This window comes from Petaurus breviceps, unplaced genomic scaffold, assembly GCF_028583685.1.
Source record: "Petaurus breviceps papuanus isolate PSGF00001 unplaced genomic scaffold, PetGlider_PUasm1.0 101, whole genome shotgun sequence".
NCBI lineage: Eukaryota > Metazoa > Chordata > Mammalia > Diprotodontia > Petauridae > Petaurus > Petaurus breviceps.
The window spans coordinates 8,961,456-8,980,639 of record NW_027185575.1 but is presented as its reverse complement, the minus strand read 5'-3'; the positions used below and the strand labels follow the sequence as shown (position 1 = coordinate 8,980,639).

At 47.8% G+C, this 19,184-nt stretch overlaps 1 protein-coding gene and 1 long non-coding RNA gene across 6 annotated transcripts in view; one reads left to right on the top strand and one right to left on the bottom strand.

Moving 5' to 3' along the window:
• Positions 1-9,425, bottom strand: part of LOC138159441 (pseudouridylate synthase 1 homolog) — a 26,336-nt gene extending 16,911 nt beyond the window's left edge. Inside the window, exons 1-4 of one of the 4 annotated variants that reach the window (XM_069085835.1) lie at positions 9,296-9,425; positions 4,686-4,819; positions 996-1,145; positions 328-577 (exon numbers count right to left, since the gene is read on the bottom strand). In XM_069085835.1, coding sequence (XP_068941936.1) covers positions 328-577; positions 996-1,096 — 351 coding nt within the window. In that variant the 5' untranslated portion in view covers positions 1,097-1,145; positions 4,686-4,819; positions 9,296-9,425. Of the gene's footprint in view, positions 1-327; positions 578-995; positions 1,146-3,125; positions 3,383-4,685; positions 4,820-6,795; positions 7,619-9,295 lie in introns of those variants that run through there. The other 3 variants (XM_069085930.1, XM_069085893.1, XR_011167947.1) reach the window with 3 other exon arrangements.
• Positions 6,800-13,244, top strand: LOC138159689 (uncharacterized). 2 transcript variants are annotated; one of them, XR_011167958.1, is made up of 4 exons: positions 6,800-7,560; positions 11,501-11,588; positions 12,133-12,256; positions 12,357-13,244. It is a non-coding gene; the product is annotated as an uncharacterized lncRNA (long non-coding RNA). The 2 variants fall into 2 exon arrangements; XR_011167951.1 differs by lacking the exon at positions 11,501-11,588.
• Positions 13,245-19,184: the final 5,940 nt, after the last annotated feature.

Here is a 19,184-nt window from a genome sequence, read left to right as displayed (position 1 = left end):
CTCCAAATAACTAGAAATAAACATCACGTCATGTTCCTCCCCCCTCTCCACCCCAGTTTTATCTGCTCTAGTCTAAACATCACTATTGGAGTAAGACTCTTTAACATTTTTCTTTAAAAGCTTTTTTCTTTACACACTTGTGATGGACCTGTGATTTCACTGGGATGGGGAGCCCACGGGAGGCGAGTCTGTACCAAAGCAGGCCAGTGAGAGATCCAGGGTCTTGCCCAGGACCACAGCCAGGTGCGGCCTTCAGAAAGTCGGAGTCTCAGAGATCAGGCAGCAGAGCCACCCCGGCCGTGGGCAGCCAGGAGACTGCTCACATACCTGCATTCCATGGTAACCTTTCCCCGAATAGGCCATCAGCAGCACAATCTTCCTTTTGGGGAGTTTTCTGCTGTGCTCCTCCTCTTCCCCACTGTTCTTCAGCCTCTTAGCTTGGGGCTCTGCTTCTTCCCACTTCTTCAGCCCCCAGTCCTTGCTTCCCCTCACCTTGTTCCCTGCGTCCTCCTTGGCTGTAGCCGCAGGCTGGGCCTTCATGGGCGCAGCCTCCAGGTGCTCAGCCATGAGGGTCTGTCTGAAAAGAACCAATAAGAGGCAGTTAGGGGGGGGCGGCCAGGTAGCACATCGAGTAAGAGCACCGGCTCCAGTGTTGAGAAGACCTGGAGATCGAATCCCGGGCTCACACACTTAGCTCCCACCCAGAAACACCTGGTCGTATAACCTTGAGCAAGTTACTTAACCCCAATTGCTTAGGGGCAGCCAGGTGGCTCAGCGAGTAAGAGCACCAGCTCCAGTGTTGGGATGACCTGGATCAAATCTGGGCTCAGATACTCAGCACCACACCCAGAAATAACTGGCCGTGTAACCTTGAGCAAGTTACTTAACCCCGATTGCTTTAAAAAAAAAAAAAGGCAGTTAGGAGGGCCTGGATTGGGGTATCGGTGGGAACCGTAAAGGGGCAAGGGCAATGCTGGAGGCGGCATGCCCTCTACCTGAGGCAGTGCAGTTCAGAGCACAGCAGAGGCAGCACCAGGTGAGTCCTGTGGATGGTTTGCTGGGCTACAGCCTCAAGCTTCAGGAGGAAAGCTCCCATGGAGAGGAGATGGGACCACACTCCTGGCTCTGGTTACCTCGGGCACCAGCTACAAGGGCACAAGGAGAGGGAGAGAAATCGGTCAACCAGCACTTATTAGGCACCTGCTATGTGCCAGGCACTGCAAGTGCTAAGCACCAGTGAAAGAAAAGCACAAGTAAGAAGGAAAAGGCAGCCCCAGCTCTCACAAAGCCCCCAGGCTCTGGGAGACAACACACAAATATTAGGGACAAATGACTACAAACAGAAGAAAATAGAGATAACCTTTGAGGGAAAGCGCCAAGATTAAAGAGGAGGGGGAAAGGCTTCTCACAGAAGGTGGAATTTTAGCTGAGATTTAAAGGAAGCCAATGGATCAGCACCTATGAAAAGCATATGTGCCAGGTGCTGTGCTCAACACTAGGGGCCAAGAGGGAGAGACGAGGAGGGAGGTCGTCCAGGCACAAGGGACAGCCAGGAAAATGCCCAGCGGCCAGAGCTGGAGGGTGGCCACACACTGGACCCGACAGTCATGGCCTGGCCTGGCCCGGGGAGTGTTAGTGACCAGACTGAGCAGTCTGGGGGCCAGCAGGCGAGGGGCTAAGAAAAGAGTGGAAGGAAGCAACCAAGGGCAGCCTGGGCAAAAATTTTGCTAATGGGTCCCTCATCTCTCTAATCCATCCTCTAATCCATCTCTCTAATCCATAAAGGGAAGGGAGAGAGGGAGGGAGGGAGGGGGAGAGAGAGAGGAGAAAGAGGAAGAGAGAGAGGAGAGAGGGAGAGAAGAGAGAAAGAGGAAGAGAGAGAAAGAGAGGAAGAAAGGAGAGAGAGGGAGAGGAGAGAGGAGAAAGAGAGGAAGAGAAAGAGAGAAAGAGAGGAAGAGGAGAGAGGAAGAGAGAGAGAGGAGAGAAAGAGGAAGAGAGAGAAAGAAGAAGAGAGGAAGAGAGAAGAGAGAAAGGTATAGGTCTACAAGTTCATACACATGCATACATATACAACATACAAATATATGTACATATATAAATGTTTAGTGTAAATGTTTATAAATAAGATGCATATAATTGCTTACTACATATATAAAACAATAAGTATACACACACTGTACATGTATGTGCTCAGGCCTGTGCTTTAAGTGGATATATATGTGTGTATAAGCACAAGCAAGGGGGGATTTTTGTGGGGGGGTTTTCTTCTTCTTGTTCAGTTTCCCAGGCTCAGGCTAAATTATAAACATCTGAAGGATTAATCTCTGTTGAACCCTGATAATTCACGGCTGTGCCTTTAGTGCCTTCTGGCTCTGAGCCAATCAGGGGCTGTCTTTGTTATATATTCCAGGACGTTAGCATTTTGCTTTGGGGGTTGGCTCATGAGAAGGATCTTTTGATTTCCTGGTGGAGACTCTGAGCAGGTTCAGAACCCCACCCCACCCCCCACTACTCAGACGTTGTCTGTGCTCTCTCAATCCAGCAATGAATGTAAAGTGTACAGCAATGTTGCTTTACTCAGACAGCTGGAGCCCTGTCTGTTGGTCTTTGTGCTAATTTTTCTGCTTGTATTTTCTCCAAGTTCAGGGTGCTGACCTTTCCCCTGAACTAGTGAATGTAATTAAAAGTAGGATTGTCAACCCCTTTAAAGCTATCTTTCCTTTATAAAGCAGATCAAAAGACCTGTGCTAGTAGGCCCTCCTGGGTGTGCTAGGGTGCTTGCTATACAACACACAGTAACCTTGAAGCGCAAGTCTGAGTATATTTATTGGATGGTAGACAGACAGACATGTAGGTTGATAGATAGATATCCTTAAAGCACAGATCTGAGTCTATTTATTTATTAGATAGATGATGGATGGACAGACATGTAGGTAAGTAAATAGACATCCTTAAACACAGATCTGAGTATGTCTCTTCCCCAAATTGCTTCTAGGATAAATACAAACTCCTCTGGCATTTAAAGTTCTTTACTCTCTGGTCCTAACCTGTCTTCCCAGACTTTTATTACATATTTACATATCCTCCTTCTCCCCATGCCCAAGAATCCCCCCAAATCCACCTACTTGCTGCTCTGGGCACCACATTGCATTTCCGGCCTCTTGGAATCCTTGGGTCCCTTGAAGGTGCAGCCTGAGCGACCTTTGTGAACTGGGACTTTGTGCCCTGCCCAGTCTCCAGCTTTTGGTCCAATTCCCCAAAGTGCTTTGTGTGCAGCATTTAATTACCTTTGTCTAAGTGGTCTCCCCTATTCCAATTTAAGCTTCTTGATGACAGAGATTATTCCCATTTCTGTCTTAGTATCCCCAGCACCTACCAAGGTAGGCAAGTCCCAGTTAACCTCCCCCTAGGCCTCAGTTTCCTCATCTGTAAAATGATGAGGTTGAACCAGACAGGCAGCAGGTTTAATAAATGCTGGCAGAACTTTATCTTCTGACTTACTCAACCCCATTCTCGTAATGATTTCAGCTTCTGACATGAACATCCCCACCACACCGGCACCCTAGGAAACTGCATCCCCCTTCTCTACCCCCATGAGAAGGGATGCAGTGGACAGAGAACTGGACCTGGTGTTAGGACCACCCTGATTCAGATCTCAACTCAAAACACTGACGGGTTGTATGATCCTCAGCAAATCACTTAACTTTCACGAGCTTCAGTTACCCCATCTGTAAAATGGGAGTAAAAGCACCTACTTTCCCAAAACAAATCAAGTTAATAGATGTAAAGCGCTTTGCAAGCCACAAAGCACTTTATAGATGTGTTATGGCTATCATTACAATTATTATTAGAATGTTTACATATCCTGAAGCCTTCAGGAAATGGTTTTTAAAAAAAAACAAGGGATTATTACCAAGGTAACCAATGATGCTGAAATGCAATTATCTAAATCTAAATAGATATGCATATGTGTGTGAGTCTATGTTAACCCCTCAGCTACAAGCACCTCCTCCTGAAGAGGAGCATTTATTAATCACTTACTGTATACTGGGAAAGCATTTATCAAGCGCTTACTGCCCAGGGAGAAGCAATAATTAATCACTTACTGTGTACCTGGACCTTCCTGACACCCCCTTCCCTGCCATTTGGGGTTTCCTTGGCCAAAGCTCCAGTTTCTTTTACCAATACAATTAAGGGACCCCCGTCCCGGCGCTGTACGCACAGCGCCACCTAGCTGACCCCACTGTATACTGGAAGTGTGAGCATTTATTAAGCCCCTGCTGCCTGGAGAGGCAAGGACTGATGGCTTGCTGTTAGTGCGCTGGCCATGGGCATACATCGGGGCTAACACGCGCCTACAGCCATGATCATCGAGAATCATTTTACAAACTGGGGTCGCCGCCGGCGGGACTCGAACCCGCCTCCTTGGGACCCTGGGCGGGCGCGCTCCCCGCTATGCTGTGGCGCCGCGCCGAGCCCGTCAGCGGGCCCGGAGGTGTCCAGAGTCCGGCTCCCCCAGCCACCCCACCCCGCTCCGCCGGCCCCTCGCGGCGCCTGCTCGCCCCCACTCCCCTCCCCGCGCCACCCGCGCTGCGCGCTGCCACCCCCTCCGCCCCCGCCCGCGCAGCCACGTGCGCCCCTCCTCAGCCCCCACCGCCCCGTACCCCCGCCCCCGCCCCACTTACGGAGCTGCGCGCGCGCGCCGAGCGGGTCACGACCACGTGGGCGGCCAGACATCCCGGGAGCGCGCACGGAGGGGCTGGGCCTACCGGAGGAGGCGGAGGTGGCCGGGCAGGGACAAAATTATCAAAACGCGAAGCTGCAGTAATGGAATGGAAATGAAGAAGAGGGAGGGATTCTAAGGCTCTAGAGGAAGTCGCATTCATTTTGCAAATGAGGAACTGAGGCCCAGAGAGGAGAAGTGATCCGCCCGATAATAATAATAATATTTTTATCACCAAAATAATAAAGTTATCCTTTCTATCGCACTCTAAGGTTTGCAATGATCTCATCTGATCCTCAAAACAACCCTGCCAATGAGGACTTATCATTATACTCATTTTACAGAGGAGGAAACTGAGTCCCAGAGAAGCGGCGAAGTCAGGCCGTCGACCTTTGTTAAATGCATGCAGGGTAACAAGCACGAGGCTGAGGTTAAAGGGATGACCCTGCCTTCAGGGAGCTTGAATTCCAATGGGAGAATGAACAAGTTCTTGTTGCAAACCAAATACAAAGAAGAAATATGTGAGCAAGTGAAGTCATCTTCGAAGTGAAGGCACTGGCCGCTGGGGGGCGCCATGGTGCAGGGAGCGCTGGGTCCGGAGTTGGAAAGAGCTGAGTTCAGTACTGGTCCCAGCCACTCAACCCAGCTGTCACCTTGGACAGCTCCCTTAGCCTAGTGCCTCTGCTCTAAAGTGGGAAGGGTTTTGACCCCTTGTTGCCCAATCGTGTCCGACTCTTCAGGACGCCATGGATCATAGCACGCCAGGCCCTTCTGTCCTCCCCTGTCTGTCCTGTTCGTCATCACCACCTCACGTCAGGAGGAGAAATCCGCCAGAACTGTGCCGGGGTGTCATCCTGATTAGGAGACCCGCCTCGACCTGCAAAGATGCGGCATCGCCCATCACAAGGACCACACTGAGAGCCTTTGAGACTCAGCCTGGCCCAAGAAGGAAGGAAAGGCTTAAGGACTTCACATTTGCTCCCTTTTTTCCTACCTTAGTGCTACCCATGACAAGAGGACTACTTAGTTATTTAAAGGATGGAAAGTTACTTAGAAAATCATTGGGACCTTGACACCAAGGGGTAGGAAGCAGATTCCTGACACAGCAACCTCGCCATAACACACACACACACACACACACACACACTATTAAACCTGATTGGCCCCAACTTTTTAGAGTCAACAAAGGCCTCTTGGACATATCGACTTAGATATCGTTAATCTTCCTGACTTCAAAGCCTGGCCTTTATCCATTGTACATCGCCTCTCTGACATTCATATTACATTTAATGAGTTAAGTTTTAATTTTATTTTTGTTGTATGAATAAAGATACTGTTCTTTGTGATAGAGTATTCAGTAAGTGAAGAAAAGAGGAAAGAAAGAGAAGAAAAGAAAAAAGAGGGAGGAAAAGGAAAGAAAGAACAAAAGAAAGAAGGAAAGGAAGGAAGGAAGGAAGGAAGGAAGGAAGGAAGGAAGGAAGGAAGGAAGGAAGGAAGGAAGGAAGGAAGGAAGGAAGGAAGGAAGGAAGGAAAGAAGGAAGGAAGAGAGAGAAAGAGAGGGAGGGAGGAAAGAAGGAAAAGAAGAAGGGGGGAAGAAACAAAGAAGACAAAGGAGAAAAAGAGATAGTACTCTAATAAAATATGCTACCTTTGACTATGGAGTTAGTAAAAGTCATAGCAATCTATTACAAATTTAACTCTGAAGCAGCTGTGAGAAGGGGGAAAGAGTAAAAGACAAGATGTCAGAGAACCTGGGTACTCAAATCCTGGCCCTTGGGTAAATCATTTCAAGGTTCTGGGCCTCCATTTCCTTATCTATAAAATTAAGGGGTAACTTCTAAGGTTTCCTCTAGCATTCAGTCTGTGATCCTAATAAATCCCTCATTTTGACAAGGAGGAAACTGAGGCAGGCAAAAGTGAAGGGACTTGCTCATCACAACACTTAATAAGTCACAGGCAGGATTTGAATCCTGGTCTTGTTACGGTGGGGACTATACCCACCCAAAAACTATTGGGGTTTCATGATGTGTTGTGGTGGAACCATCTCAAAGAATTCAGAGTCAGACCACCTCTAATCCAAGTATAGGCATTTATTGAGATTTACGCCTCTCATGAAGCTGGCTAACGTCCAAGAAGAACCAACAACTTCAGAGAAAGCAAGATGGATTTTTATAGGGTAAAGATGCTGATTACACAATCAAATTTTACATAGAATATGGGAATATGATTAACATTTAAAAGGCAGGAGATGTTAGTTAACGGATTAGATAATAGAGGAGGGGTCCCATCTATGGTTCAGTGGTTAAACATTTTGGTCGTGCTGCCCTCTAATTGGTTAGCTATTGTGGTCCTGTCTGATCAAGATAGATAGTTAGGTATTGTGATCTTGTCTTGGGTTAGATAGATGATGAGACTATGGTTGAGTACAAGAACACACTTGTTTCTGTGGGAATGGGTCTGGAGGCAGTGGCTGAGATCCCATCATATGGACACACCTGCTGTTTCTGTGGGAACTAAGAGTTCAGGGACACACCTGTTGTTCTAGTGAGCAGTGAGGCATATATGAAGAAGTTAGGACATTGCGGGGGGGGGGGCTAGGTAGGTACAGTGGGGCCTATAATGAAGTTAGAATATTGGGACTGAGGACAGTTTTATTAGGATTCCATCATTCCCCCCTCAAAGAGCTGGGACCCAAATTCATTTGGGAAAAGAGATGAAGGTCTCTGCTTCCATGGCTTCTTCAGATTGAAAAGGGGAGTAGAGCTGTCCCTGTCTCAGTGGGTCCCAAGGAGGAGGTTGACTGGAACCAAACATAGGCCACATCCAGGGGATGATGGGTGAGTATGGACTGGCATCCACTGTTTGCTGCCAACTGTAGGTGAATTGGCCTGTAATCTGAGAGACACAAATCTGACGGGCAAGTTCAATATTCAGGGCCGTAGATATAAGGAGAAAGACAGATATATCTAGTAACACGAAGTTGACTATGCCAAGTACCCTTTTGCTAAATTATTTAGGCTGTAGGAAGGAATATAATTTTAGGCTGAATAGCTCAGATCTAACATGCATTTTATTAGTAGCTCAGATAGCTTAGTCTATGGGATAATGATTAACATTGTGTTTGTACCTTTGTTTCACAAACTTCTTTTCACTTGACTTTTCAGGCAGGCAGATGACAAGCCTGTGTATTAATTTATCCAGTTGTTTGGAATATGCAATGACTACACATTCAGATTAAAAACAGCAAGATTTCACTCACCTGCATTGTATTCATATCTTTTACTGACTACTTTCTCTAATTAGAGAAATTTCTCATAAAAGGAAAAAGCAGGGACAAGCCAGATATGACAGGATAAAACTTAACTCTGCTTGAATTCAGATAAGAGTCACTTTAATTCTATCTCTCAGCCAGACTCAGGAATAAATAGCCACGTGAAAAACATTCCTTTTCAAAGGAAGGCAATGGGGAAACTGAGCTGGGAGGGTCCCATCTTAGACTGAAGCTAGAATTGTCCTCTCCGCTTTCCCAAAAGCAAACCTTCACCTGTAGCAGGATTCCCTCTGAGCAGATTGTGGCATTTCTCTCAGATACTGATTTAATGCAGACAACTATTATCTAAATTCAAACTCAAAATAAAACTAGTTGTGGTCCCAGCAGTTTTTACTTCAAATAGCAAGTCTCACCAGTCACAACTTAGGGCTAGATACAATTGTTTTTACTCTTATGGAGTTAAAATAAGGAATAAAAATTTACCATGACTTACATACATAAGAGATTTCAATTCTCAGTAAGCCAAGTTCATTGTTTAGGAACTTCATAACCCAAGCAAGCTCTTTTTTTCTCTTTCCCCTGGGGCTGATGACAATGTCCACTAAATAGTTTCTAGGGATCTGACAAGTTTGCAAATAAGGAAAAATCAATAGGGACCCCAAAGAAAGGGTTGATCTGCCTGTTCACGCTATGATATTCTTCCTCTGGACTGATGAAAATCATATATTTTATTTGCATAAGTCCCCTATTTTCAATGCTAATTTTTCTTTTTTCTTACGAGTATGTCTTTCAGGGTTCTCATATTTTATTTTTAGGATTCCAGTATATAGTAGCTGGCACATGTGGCCTCCAGTCACCCCCTATAGCCCTACATTGGAGGCGACCTTGGCCATCTTCCTAAGGGAAGTGTCTACCCTGTCTACTCTTAGAACTGCTGTGGGATTAATTTTAGGTTTTAACATTATAACAATAATCCCAGATAATTTAGTTAACAGTTTTACAATTTTCATAAGTGAGAGTCAACTTGTTTTAGCTTTAAAACAGGATTAGTAGGGCTTAATAAAATAACATAACTGGTTTTAAACAATTTTTCCCACTGTCTTTTAGTTTAAAAAAATTCAGATTAAAAATTGCTTTGTCTAACACTATTTCTGGCTCACAATAGTCATTTGAGTTTTACAATATAAGAGAATTTTACTACAATTTAGAAACACAATAATGGCACAAACAGTAAACTTAAAATGACATTAATTGCATTTCCAAATCACATATAAAAATAATTGATAGAAGATTGGGCTTACCAAGTATAGAGGCTGGTTGACTTCATTTTCCCCCCTCTCCTTTTCTCATCTCCCCACAGTTTCAGAGTCAGGTTGTAAGGGTGGTTGATTTGGGAAGGAAGGAGAAAGAGGGCACCACTCCTTATGTGGGAGGGACTAAGGACAAGGGAGCATCAGGAGGTTGTAGAGTCCAGAATCTGCATTAAAAGTCTGGGGGCCATTGAGGAGGGGCTTTTGGTGAAAAAAGAGGAGAGGCTTTTGGTGAATAAAGAGGAGGGTCCCTGAGGAACCCACAAGCTTTCTGATAGAGTTTACTTGGCTTCAGGGAACTTGGAGTAGAAACTCCAGGTTCCGGTGGTGTGGGGGCAAGGACTTGGGGTTTTGAGAGGAGAGGATCATCTGCTTACCTAGAGGAGTGGGCTTCAGGGTGCCCAAGGACCTAGGGTTGCTGCCAGTAGGGTCCTGCTATAACTGCTGTGCCTCCCCCTCCTTCCTTTCATCAGGTAAAGGAGGGTTAATTCAAATTCCCTATCATTCTTCTAACTTTTCACCTCAGCCTTAGCTTGGTCAGAACCAGGATGACAGGAAGAAGGCTCTAACCTGGGAAGAGCTGGGACCATGAGGAAGAGGATCTTTGTGGTTCTTACTTTTCATTGTGGCCCAGGTCTGGTCAGAGCTGGACCACACTGAGAAGGTACTGTAGCCCTAGCTTCATCAGAGGTACCGTAGGACTACAGGGAGGGGAATCTTAGTGGGTTTTTTGAACCTTTATTCAAATAAATTTCACTTCTGTGTCCACTCCTTAAAAACTTCTTTGGAAGTGAGAGCTTTGAACCTTCCAGTCAAGGTGGGTGGGACTCTGGAAAAGATCCAGTGGCACCTAGTCTCCTCTTCCCCATATCAGAGAGCTCAAAGCTTCATCTCTGAGGTGCCTCTTTTTCAGATCTATGCATTTTCCTAATTTATCTTAATGCCAAATAGTATAACAAATTCTGATTAGGAGAGACAGCATTTCACTTAAAATATAACCAGAATGAATTCAATTACCTGGATCTATATTCCCAATGATTTCACATAGTTCTCTTTCTGTGACTCAGGAAAGGGTTAAATGCTAGCCCTATTCCAAAGTGCAGCCTTGAAACCTGCCTCTCTTTGATCAATGAAGTGACCCCTTTCCCCTTAGATAGATCTTAGGGGAGAAGTTTCCCCTTCCTCTTTTTCAGTCTGTTTCTCCACCTCCAGAAATTGACTAGAGTCCAAGGAAGTAGAGAGAGGGAGAGAGATGTTTTGTTTTGTTTTGTTTTGTTTGCCAACAACCTTTCTTTAAGAGACCATCAATCTTTCTAGCCCAGGTACAGATTTCTCTTTTCTGGCTGGCTGCATTTTAAGTCTTACAAGGTGGCAGACTCAGAGATTTTTACACAGACACAGAGCAGACAGATATAAACAGAAAGCACAGATAGTGATAAATTTTCTTGGTCTTCCAGATTATATAAAGACCAGGTGCTTTGTGGGCTCTGCCCATCCAAAAACTGTTAGGGTTTCATGATGTGTTGTGGTGGAACCATCTCAAAGAATTCAGTCAGACCACCTCTAATCCAAGTATAGGCATTTATTGAGATAGATGTCTCTCATGAAGCTGGCTAATGTCCAAGAGGAACCAGCAACTTCAGAGAAAGCAAGATGGATTTTTATAGGGTAAAGATGCTGATTACACAATCAAATTTTACATAGAATATGGGAATATGATTAACATTTAAAAGGCAGGAGGAGTTAGTTAAGGGATTAGGTAATAGAGGAGGGGTCCCATCTATGGTTCAATGGTTAAACATTTTGGTCATGCTGCCCTCTAATTGGTTAACTATTGTGGTCCTGTCTGATCAAGATAGATAGTTAGGTATTGTGGTCTTGTCTTAGGCTAGATAGATGATATGATTGTGGTTGAGTACAAGAACACACCTGTTTCTATGGGAATGGGTCTGGGGGCAGTGGCTGGGATCCCATTGTATGGACACACCTGCTGTTTCTGTGAGAACTAAAAGTTCAGGGACACACCTGTTGTTCTAGTGAGCAGTGAGGCATATATGAAGAAGTTAGGACATTGGGGGGGGGTGCCTAGGTAGGTACAGTGGGGCCTATAATGAAGTTAGAATATTGGGACTAAGGACAGCTTTATTAGGATTCCATCATTCTGACTCTCCTTTCCGTCCCCTTTCTATATTACAGCCTGCTTCTCTACAAAGGAAAATTACAGCCTCATAGAGAGAGGATTCAGTTATCAACTTTGCATTGACCAAGTATCTGACCTTGTTAGGTAAACCACTTAACCTCAACTGAGGGCCACACTTTTCCCCTTCTCCAAAAGGGGAGTTTCTGCTCAATCAGCTCTAGATATGAGTGTATCACAGAATTTTCAAGTCAGGACAAAAGGGCATTCCATGACCAAAGCTCCCATCCCAGTCTAGCCGTAGCTACCATTCCAAGCTCCTAGAAGAACTAAGCTATGCCCATTTCCCACTGCTAGGAGGAAGGCATGGTGACATGCCACCCCTCCACACCTCCCTTTAAGCCTCTGTGGAGATATTCTAAAACCCTATGCCCAAGGACCCCAAGAATAGCAGCATTCACTAGACTACCAGCTCTGGGTCCAATCCTGCCCTAGCAGTCATTCATTCATAACAACCCTGGGAGGTGCTATTATTCACAACCTACATGGGAGGTAGGTGCTATTATTATTATCCCCACTTTACAGATGAGGAAACTGAGGCTAGTAGAGGCTAAGTAACTTACTTGGGGTTAGACAGCTAGTCAGTGTCTGAGGTCTTTCTGATTCCAGACCTAATGCTTTATCCACACAGTATCTACAGAAAAACAGACCGAAAGATGGAAGAATTCTGATCAATGCAATGGCCAGTCAATATTACAAAGGACCAGTGATGAAGCCCACTTCCCACTTCCTCATAGAGAGGTGGTAGAATCAAGGTACAGGATGAGACATACATTTTTAAATATGATAAATGTGGGAATTTGTGTTTTGTTTGATTATAAAATTTTTTAAAGGGTTTTGTTTTGTTTTTTCAAGTGAGGAGTAGATGGAATGGACAGGGTTACCAAAAAGAAAAAAGATAGAAGAGAATAACCGAAGAATTTTTTTTCCAAATGCACAGGAGAGAAGAGAAGGAAGGACAAGAAGGAATCCCAGACAAACAGGACAGCTTTGAAAGTTACAAGTTGAATTTTTAAATGCATTTTAAAAACCAAGCTATACATAAGAGACACATAATTTCATGTACAATCTTCATTTTCTGTTCTATGCATATAGAAATGCTCATTTTATTGATGTTTGATTGATGGGGGAGGGGGAGGGGTTTTGGGTGGTGCCATGGTTGCTTTGAATGAATATGGGGTGATCTCCATATAAGGCCATGGGGGTGATCACCATATAAGGCCATAAATGTAAAACTGCGATGTGATTGGCTCGGATTCGCTATATATTTTCTTGTGTGAGAGGGCGCTCTCTCTCTCTCTCTCTCCGCCATGTAACTGCTGAAGAATAAACCACCCCGCTTCACTCCTCCGCCTTCTGTCTGGTGTTTTTCCCCGTGAGGGGCCGGTGACGACCGAAGACCCGGGATGGGTAAGTGAGAGGGCCGTGGGGCTAGTCGTCTAGATCTGTTGTGAGGGCAAACGCCCGCAACAGATTTTGGCGCCCAACGTGGGGCTGACCCTTCGGGACGACTAGCTGGCGGACGGCCTGCTGGATGCAGCTGGTCTGCTCCAGTCGCCAGACAGCCTCGAGGCCACGGTAGCCTCGGGAAGAGGATAGGATGGGAACAGGGCATAGTATCCCTGTATTTAGGCCGGAGGAGGAGGAGAAGGGGGTGATAACGGCACAACTTTATAAGCTCTGCGCCCAAAGGGGGGCAAAAATCCCCATTAAGACCTGTAGGGAGTTTATAGATAAGATCTGGGACATATGCCCTTGGGTCAGGAATGTCGGCATACAGGCCGATAAATGGAGAGTTGTGGGACAGCAGATGGCAGCTTTTGAGAATGGCTGCCCTGGTTCGCTAACACCCACTGATTTTTCGGTTTTTAAGATAGTGGACGCGGCATTGAATCCTTCCCCGATCGCCGCTTCCCGGTCCTTGGCCACACAGGTGGGCTCCTCATTAGCCGGGTCAGATTCAGAGTTAGAAAAAGGAAAGGATAAGGAATTGAAGGACCCAGGGGGCTTCGGTCAATATCCGTGGGAGGACTTAAGAGCTGTGGTAATGAATCAGGCGGCGGATAGTTCCGCTAGCAGTTCAGAGGGGGAGGATGAGGGTGGAGGGAGTGGGCGCCAGGAGGGCGCCCAGGGATCGAGGGAGAGAAGAAGGACCCGGAAGGGCACTCCCTCACGTAGGGAGAGGAGGGAGAGACGGGAGAACAAAGGGGAAACGGATGCAGGGGGCGTGCTCCCCGCTTCCACGCCCTTTACCTCCGCCTTGCCACCAAGCACCTCCTGTTTGCCAGGCAATTACTGTCCTGCCCGGTCTTTCGCTGCTAGTTCCGCATATGTCGCCCCTCCCTGCCCTCCGCCCCCGCCTCCTCATTATGAGAAAGGGCGAGAGGCGAATATTTGTGAGGGAGAGGGGTTAATAAGGCGGAGCCTCCGTGTGGCGGCGGAGGCGGGCGCGGAGGTGGACTTCGCCTCTTGGGATGTCTATCCCATTTTGACTGATCCACTTACGGGTCAGCGTACTCATTCTCCCATCCCATATAAGACACTGAAAGAGTTCAAAGAGGCGGTGACTAAGTATGGCCCTTCTTCACCCTATGTTAGGAGGCTACTTATGAACCTGGTGACCGCTCACCCCTGGACCCCGGGGGATTTTGACGAGCTAGCTATGTCCTGTCTAGACCCTGCTATGCATCTTGCCTTCCAGGCACAAGTGAATAGGGAGGCCAGGCATTTGGCCCGACTTAGACCCGGCAGGGCCCCTCAAGACACTGAGCACTTAATTTGTGGCACTGGCCATTTTTCCAACCCGGCCGTGCAGGCAGCCTATGGGCAGTTAGAATTAGATGATGTCAAGGCCGCACACATAGCGGCCTGGGAGAAGGTTTCTGCCAAGGGTATGACAGGGGGCCCTAAATTAGTCGGCCTGAAACAAAGACCTGATCAGACCCCCCTTTCTTTTGTTAACCAAGTTCAGGAGACGGTCCATAGGACCCTAGGCAGCGGCCCTGGGATGGACATACTCATTAAGCAGTTGGTTAAGGAAGGCTTGCGCTCCAGGGAGGCAGCTGCGGTGGCATCCCTGCCATCGGAGGCCCCCTTGGAGGACGTCATAGATAAGTTAATGGACCTGCCCCCGGAAAATCCTATTGCACAGTTGGTTTGCACTGCCCAGGATAGGGACCGCCAGCTTGTACAGGCGCTGGAAAAATTGACAGTCTCGAATACAGAGAGGGAACAGAGCCTCTTGGCGGCTATACAACAACTCAGCTCGTCAGCCCAGAAAGGTCCCGGCAGGCAGGCTTGTTTTCAATGTGGTCAATACGGCCATTATAAGGCCCAGTGCAAAGCCACCTCCAGGGGAACACCTCCTAAGTGTTTTAACTGTGGACGCCTTGGCCACATAGCGCGGTTTTGTCGCGCCAAGAATAAACAGGGCAGCGAACAAGCCCCTTTGGAGACCGGGGTCTCCCCCGGATCTCAACCGCAGGGAAACGGCGGGTGGAGGGGCCCAGCCGCAGGGCCCCTCCCCCATCCTCGTTAAGCGGCAATTATCCTCAGTTTGTAAGAGTCAGGGCCTCTCCTGGAAAACAACCCTACATCTTTACACTTCCCCCTGGAGAGGCGATAACAGTCCCTGCCCAGTTGCCTTTCCACCCAGCTGTAGTGACAGGCCTAGAAGGCTCTCCTGACTTTGAGGTCCCCACCCAAGTAGCAGAGGATATGGAGGCAATGTTGACCCTGTTTAATCCACACTGCACCCCCGTCTCCATACGGGCTGATCAGATCATTGCTAAGGCGTTTCCCTTCGGCCCCTCATCCCAGCATCCTTGCCAATTGAATTGGGCTCGTTCCATCACTTTGAACCATCCCACTTTGATTATTCATGTTGAGACTTATCCGATCTTAGGGATCATTGATACGGGGGCTGATTGTTCAGTCATTAATTTGGATCAGTGGAGGAAAGAATGGCCCTTGATGGTTGCATCCACACCGGTCCAGGGAGTGGGGGGGAACAAGAAAGCTCAGAGATCGGCTCGTGCCCTCTCGTGGTCGGTGGATGATAATGCAGGCAGGTTCACTCCTTTGTGTCTCCCCGAGCTGCCTTATGCTCTGTGGGGGCGGGATGTCCTTGCGCAAATGCAACTCTCCTTAGTAACCCCGGACTGCTTACCGGGAAATGGATAGGGACCACTCTCGATTTGAGCTTCGCCCCGAAATTGACCTGGACAAATAACCGCCCGGTCTGGGTTGAGCAGTGGCCCCTTAAAGCCGAGAAGCTCACTGCTTTACAAAAAATTGTTGGCTCCCTTTTGCAGGATGATAGGATTGAACCCTCCTTTAGCCCATATAATTCCCCAGTTTTTGTCATTAAGAAGAAATCAGGAAAATGGAGGATGCTCGTAGACCTCAGAGCTATAAATGCCTGTTTGCTCCCGATGGGCTCATTACAGCCTGGCTTACCTATGCCCGTAGCTATCCCCCAAAATTGGCATATCGCTGTCATTGATATCCAGGACTGCTTTTACAGCATTCCCCTGCACCCTGGGGACAGGGAGAAGTTTGCCTTTTCTGTACCCTCTATAAATTTCCAGGCTCCCTCTAAGAGGTTTCAGTTTAAGGTTCTGCCCCAAGGAATGGCTAATAGCCCTACCCTCTGCCAGTTCTATGTCGCCCAGATTTTGGAGCCAATTAGGGATCAATACAAAGAGTTCATAATTATCCATTACATGGATGATATTCTTGTTGCTGGCCCCACAGCTGGAGAGGTACAGGAATGCCTTTCCTTCATGATGCAGGCATTGGCTCAACAGAATTTTGTTATAGCTCCCGAGAAGGTACAGAGGCACCCCCCCTATGAGTATTTGGGACACAGGATTACCGCTAGTACTGTTCAAAGGACCTTGCCTCCTATCAAATTGAGTGCTTATAAGACCTTGAATGACTTCCAGAGGCTGGTTGGCGCCTTCCAATGGATTAGAGCCACAGCCCCCTTGCCTGCCAGTGTGATGCAACCTTTGTATGAGCTGCTCCGAGGAGACTCTTCGCTGAGTTCCCCGAGGAGTTGGACCCCAGAGGCGGTTCAGGCAGTCGAGGAGGTTCTGAAGAGGGCCCAGACCACCTTGACTCGTTACATTCCCGGCTCTCCAGTTTATTTCCAAGTACTGAGTGACAGCGGCCCACAGTGGGGCTGCCTGTTCCAAAAGCAGGGATGTCTAGAGTGGTTATACCCAAAGGTGAGCAAGGCGTCCCTGGTGGATAAATGGGAGGCTTATTGCCTTTTTGCCCTTCAGGCTTTACATCGTTGTCGTTGCCTGTTTGGGTGCGACTTTGCCTTGAATTGCTCCATTTCCCCGGAGCTTGCCATGACTTTAGCCCAGGAGTCCCTGTCCTGGGCGACCCTTCTGACTTCGGTGAGGACTTGTAAGGTCTCTCGCCCTGCTTTGCTCCGTATGTTTGCCTCTTTGGAGCTGAGACCCCCTATACCGGTGGTGTCTGGCGTGCCCGTGCAGGGCCCTAATGTTTTTACTGATGCAACAAAGGACCTCCGCGCAGTAGTTCATGATCCGAGTGTTCCCCACACCTGGCTTTTCAATACTCCATATACATCCACCCAAAAGAATGAGCTGTTTGCTGTGCAACAAGCCCTTCGGCTATATGCTGATGTTCCTTTTAATTTGATTACAGACAGCCAATATTGCGCCCTCATGCTGCCCCGCCTCCCTTCCGCGTATATTTCTCCGCGCACTGCGGTCTTGAGGCTCCTTCAAGAGGTTCAGGAGCTTCTTCATCTTAGGCGCCACCCTCTTTATGTGCTGCATGTTCGGTCGCACATTACTGCTGTGGGTCCCATTTACTCTGGGAACGCACAAGCGGACCAGGCCCTCCACGCAGTTAGCCTTTCCCCACCCTCTCTCCCCCCGAAAGATTCCCCTGCACAGTTGGCACATGCTAAGTTCCATATCTCAGCTCAGTCTCTTAGGGCTCTTTATGGTGTGCCGAAGAGCGAGGCCAGACTTATTGTCCGGTCATGTATTGTGTGTGCCCCCTTCCGCCCTCGCATTAAGGAGGACGCATTTAACCCCCGAGGTACTGCCCCCAATGAGCTTTGGCAAATGGATGTTACACATCTTGGCTCTAAGTTTATCCATGTTTGTGTTGATACCTTCTCATCTTTTGTCTTTGCTTCCCTGCAGCCTCGTGAGTCAACCAGAGCTGTTATTGCCCATCTCTATGAAATGATTTCTATCCTAGGAGTGCCATTAGCCTTAAAGACTGATAATGGCCCGGCATATACTTCCAAGGCCTTTGCCTTGTTCTGTACTGAATTTTCTATTCAACATGCTACAGGCCTCCCCTACAACCCTACCGGGCAAGCCCTTGTTGAACGGGCAAACCGTACACTTAAGACCGCCCTGTTTAAACAAAAAGGGGGAATATGCAGGTCGGTCACTCGTCAAGAGTTGGCCCAGGTTGTCTTTACCTTAAATTTCCTGCAAGTTAGAGATGACGGCACCACTGCCGCCATGAGGTTCTGGAGCACCTCCGGTGAGAACACCACCTCTTCTCCATTGACCCTCCCCGCACCTAACCGGGCACTGCCCGGTTCCAGGGTAATGTGGCAGGATAAGGAGGGCCAATGGCATGGCCCTGTAAAAGTGGTTGGAAGAAGGCCCGGCCACCTTTCCTTTTTTCCAAATAATGACCCAACAGCGGTACAGCAATGGGTGCCCCTTCACAAAGTTAGGGATCTTGATTAAGGCACCACCCCCGACAGGTTGGGGGGTGAGGAGAATTCTTGTTCTTCTTATCTTTCAGATTGTCGACTCACCCTCCTCATCTTGGGTCTCCTTGCTGAGAATGCCGTGATGGAATTACGCTGGGGACTGTTTTCCACCTTCCCGAGACCCATGCCTGTGACTTCTTCGGCACAAGTTTTTCCTCGTTTATTTACAGTTAACAACACCCTTAAGCTCCCTGTTCTGTACCTCAACAACGACACTAGGCCGGTGGAAAGTAACAGGACAATATCACTTAATGGGACGTTATGTTTTCAAATCACACCCACAGTCGATCCGGAACTGTCACCATGTGTCGGGCTGTTTCCTCAGGAGGCTGTGTGGTCCGACCGCCTCAACTTTACAAGCAAGAAGGCAATTGGTCTGCCGAATACGAACAACAGATAAGACAATTAAGACTGGCTATTGCATCGGTGAATTCCACCTCTGTCGATCCTGCCGTTCTCTCCGGACTGTCTAAGTGGCTGCATGATGTTACAACCTGGTTTTCACAGTGGGGAGGCTTAACCTCCTCCACCGTGGTGTTTGTTCTTGTAATTATTTTGCTTTTGTATTGTGTTTGCAAGCTACGGCGCCGTCAGGATGGCTACATGCTTCTGACCCAACAGGCCCTTTTTACCCTCCAAGAGGGGGGAGATCCTCAGGTATGGTTCCAGGCCATGGAGGACGTGTGACACCTGGGGTAAGACGGGGGTGACTCCATGACGGGCAACTCCTCCCTCCTCGGCCGCCTAAGACAGGACCCAGGGTGTCGGTGTCCTAGGACGGGTAAGGTTCGAGTGAATCGGAGGTGACCTAAGCCAGAGGCCCCCGCACCGCACGTCAGAGTCCTTGGGACAGGACCCCTGAGTGGTAATGGGATTTTTCTGTGGTCTTTCGGGCAAGAAGC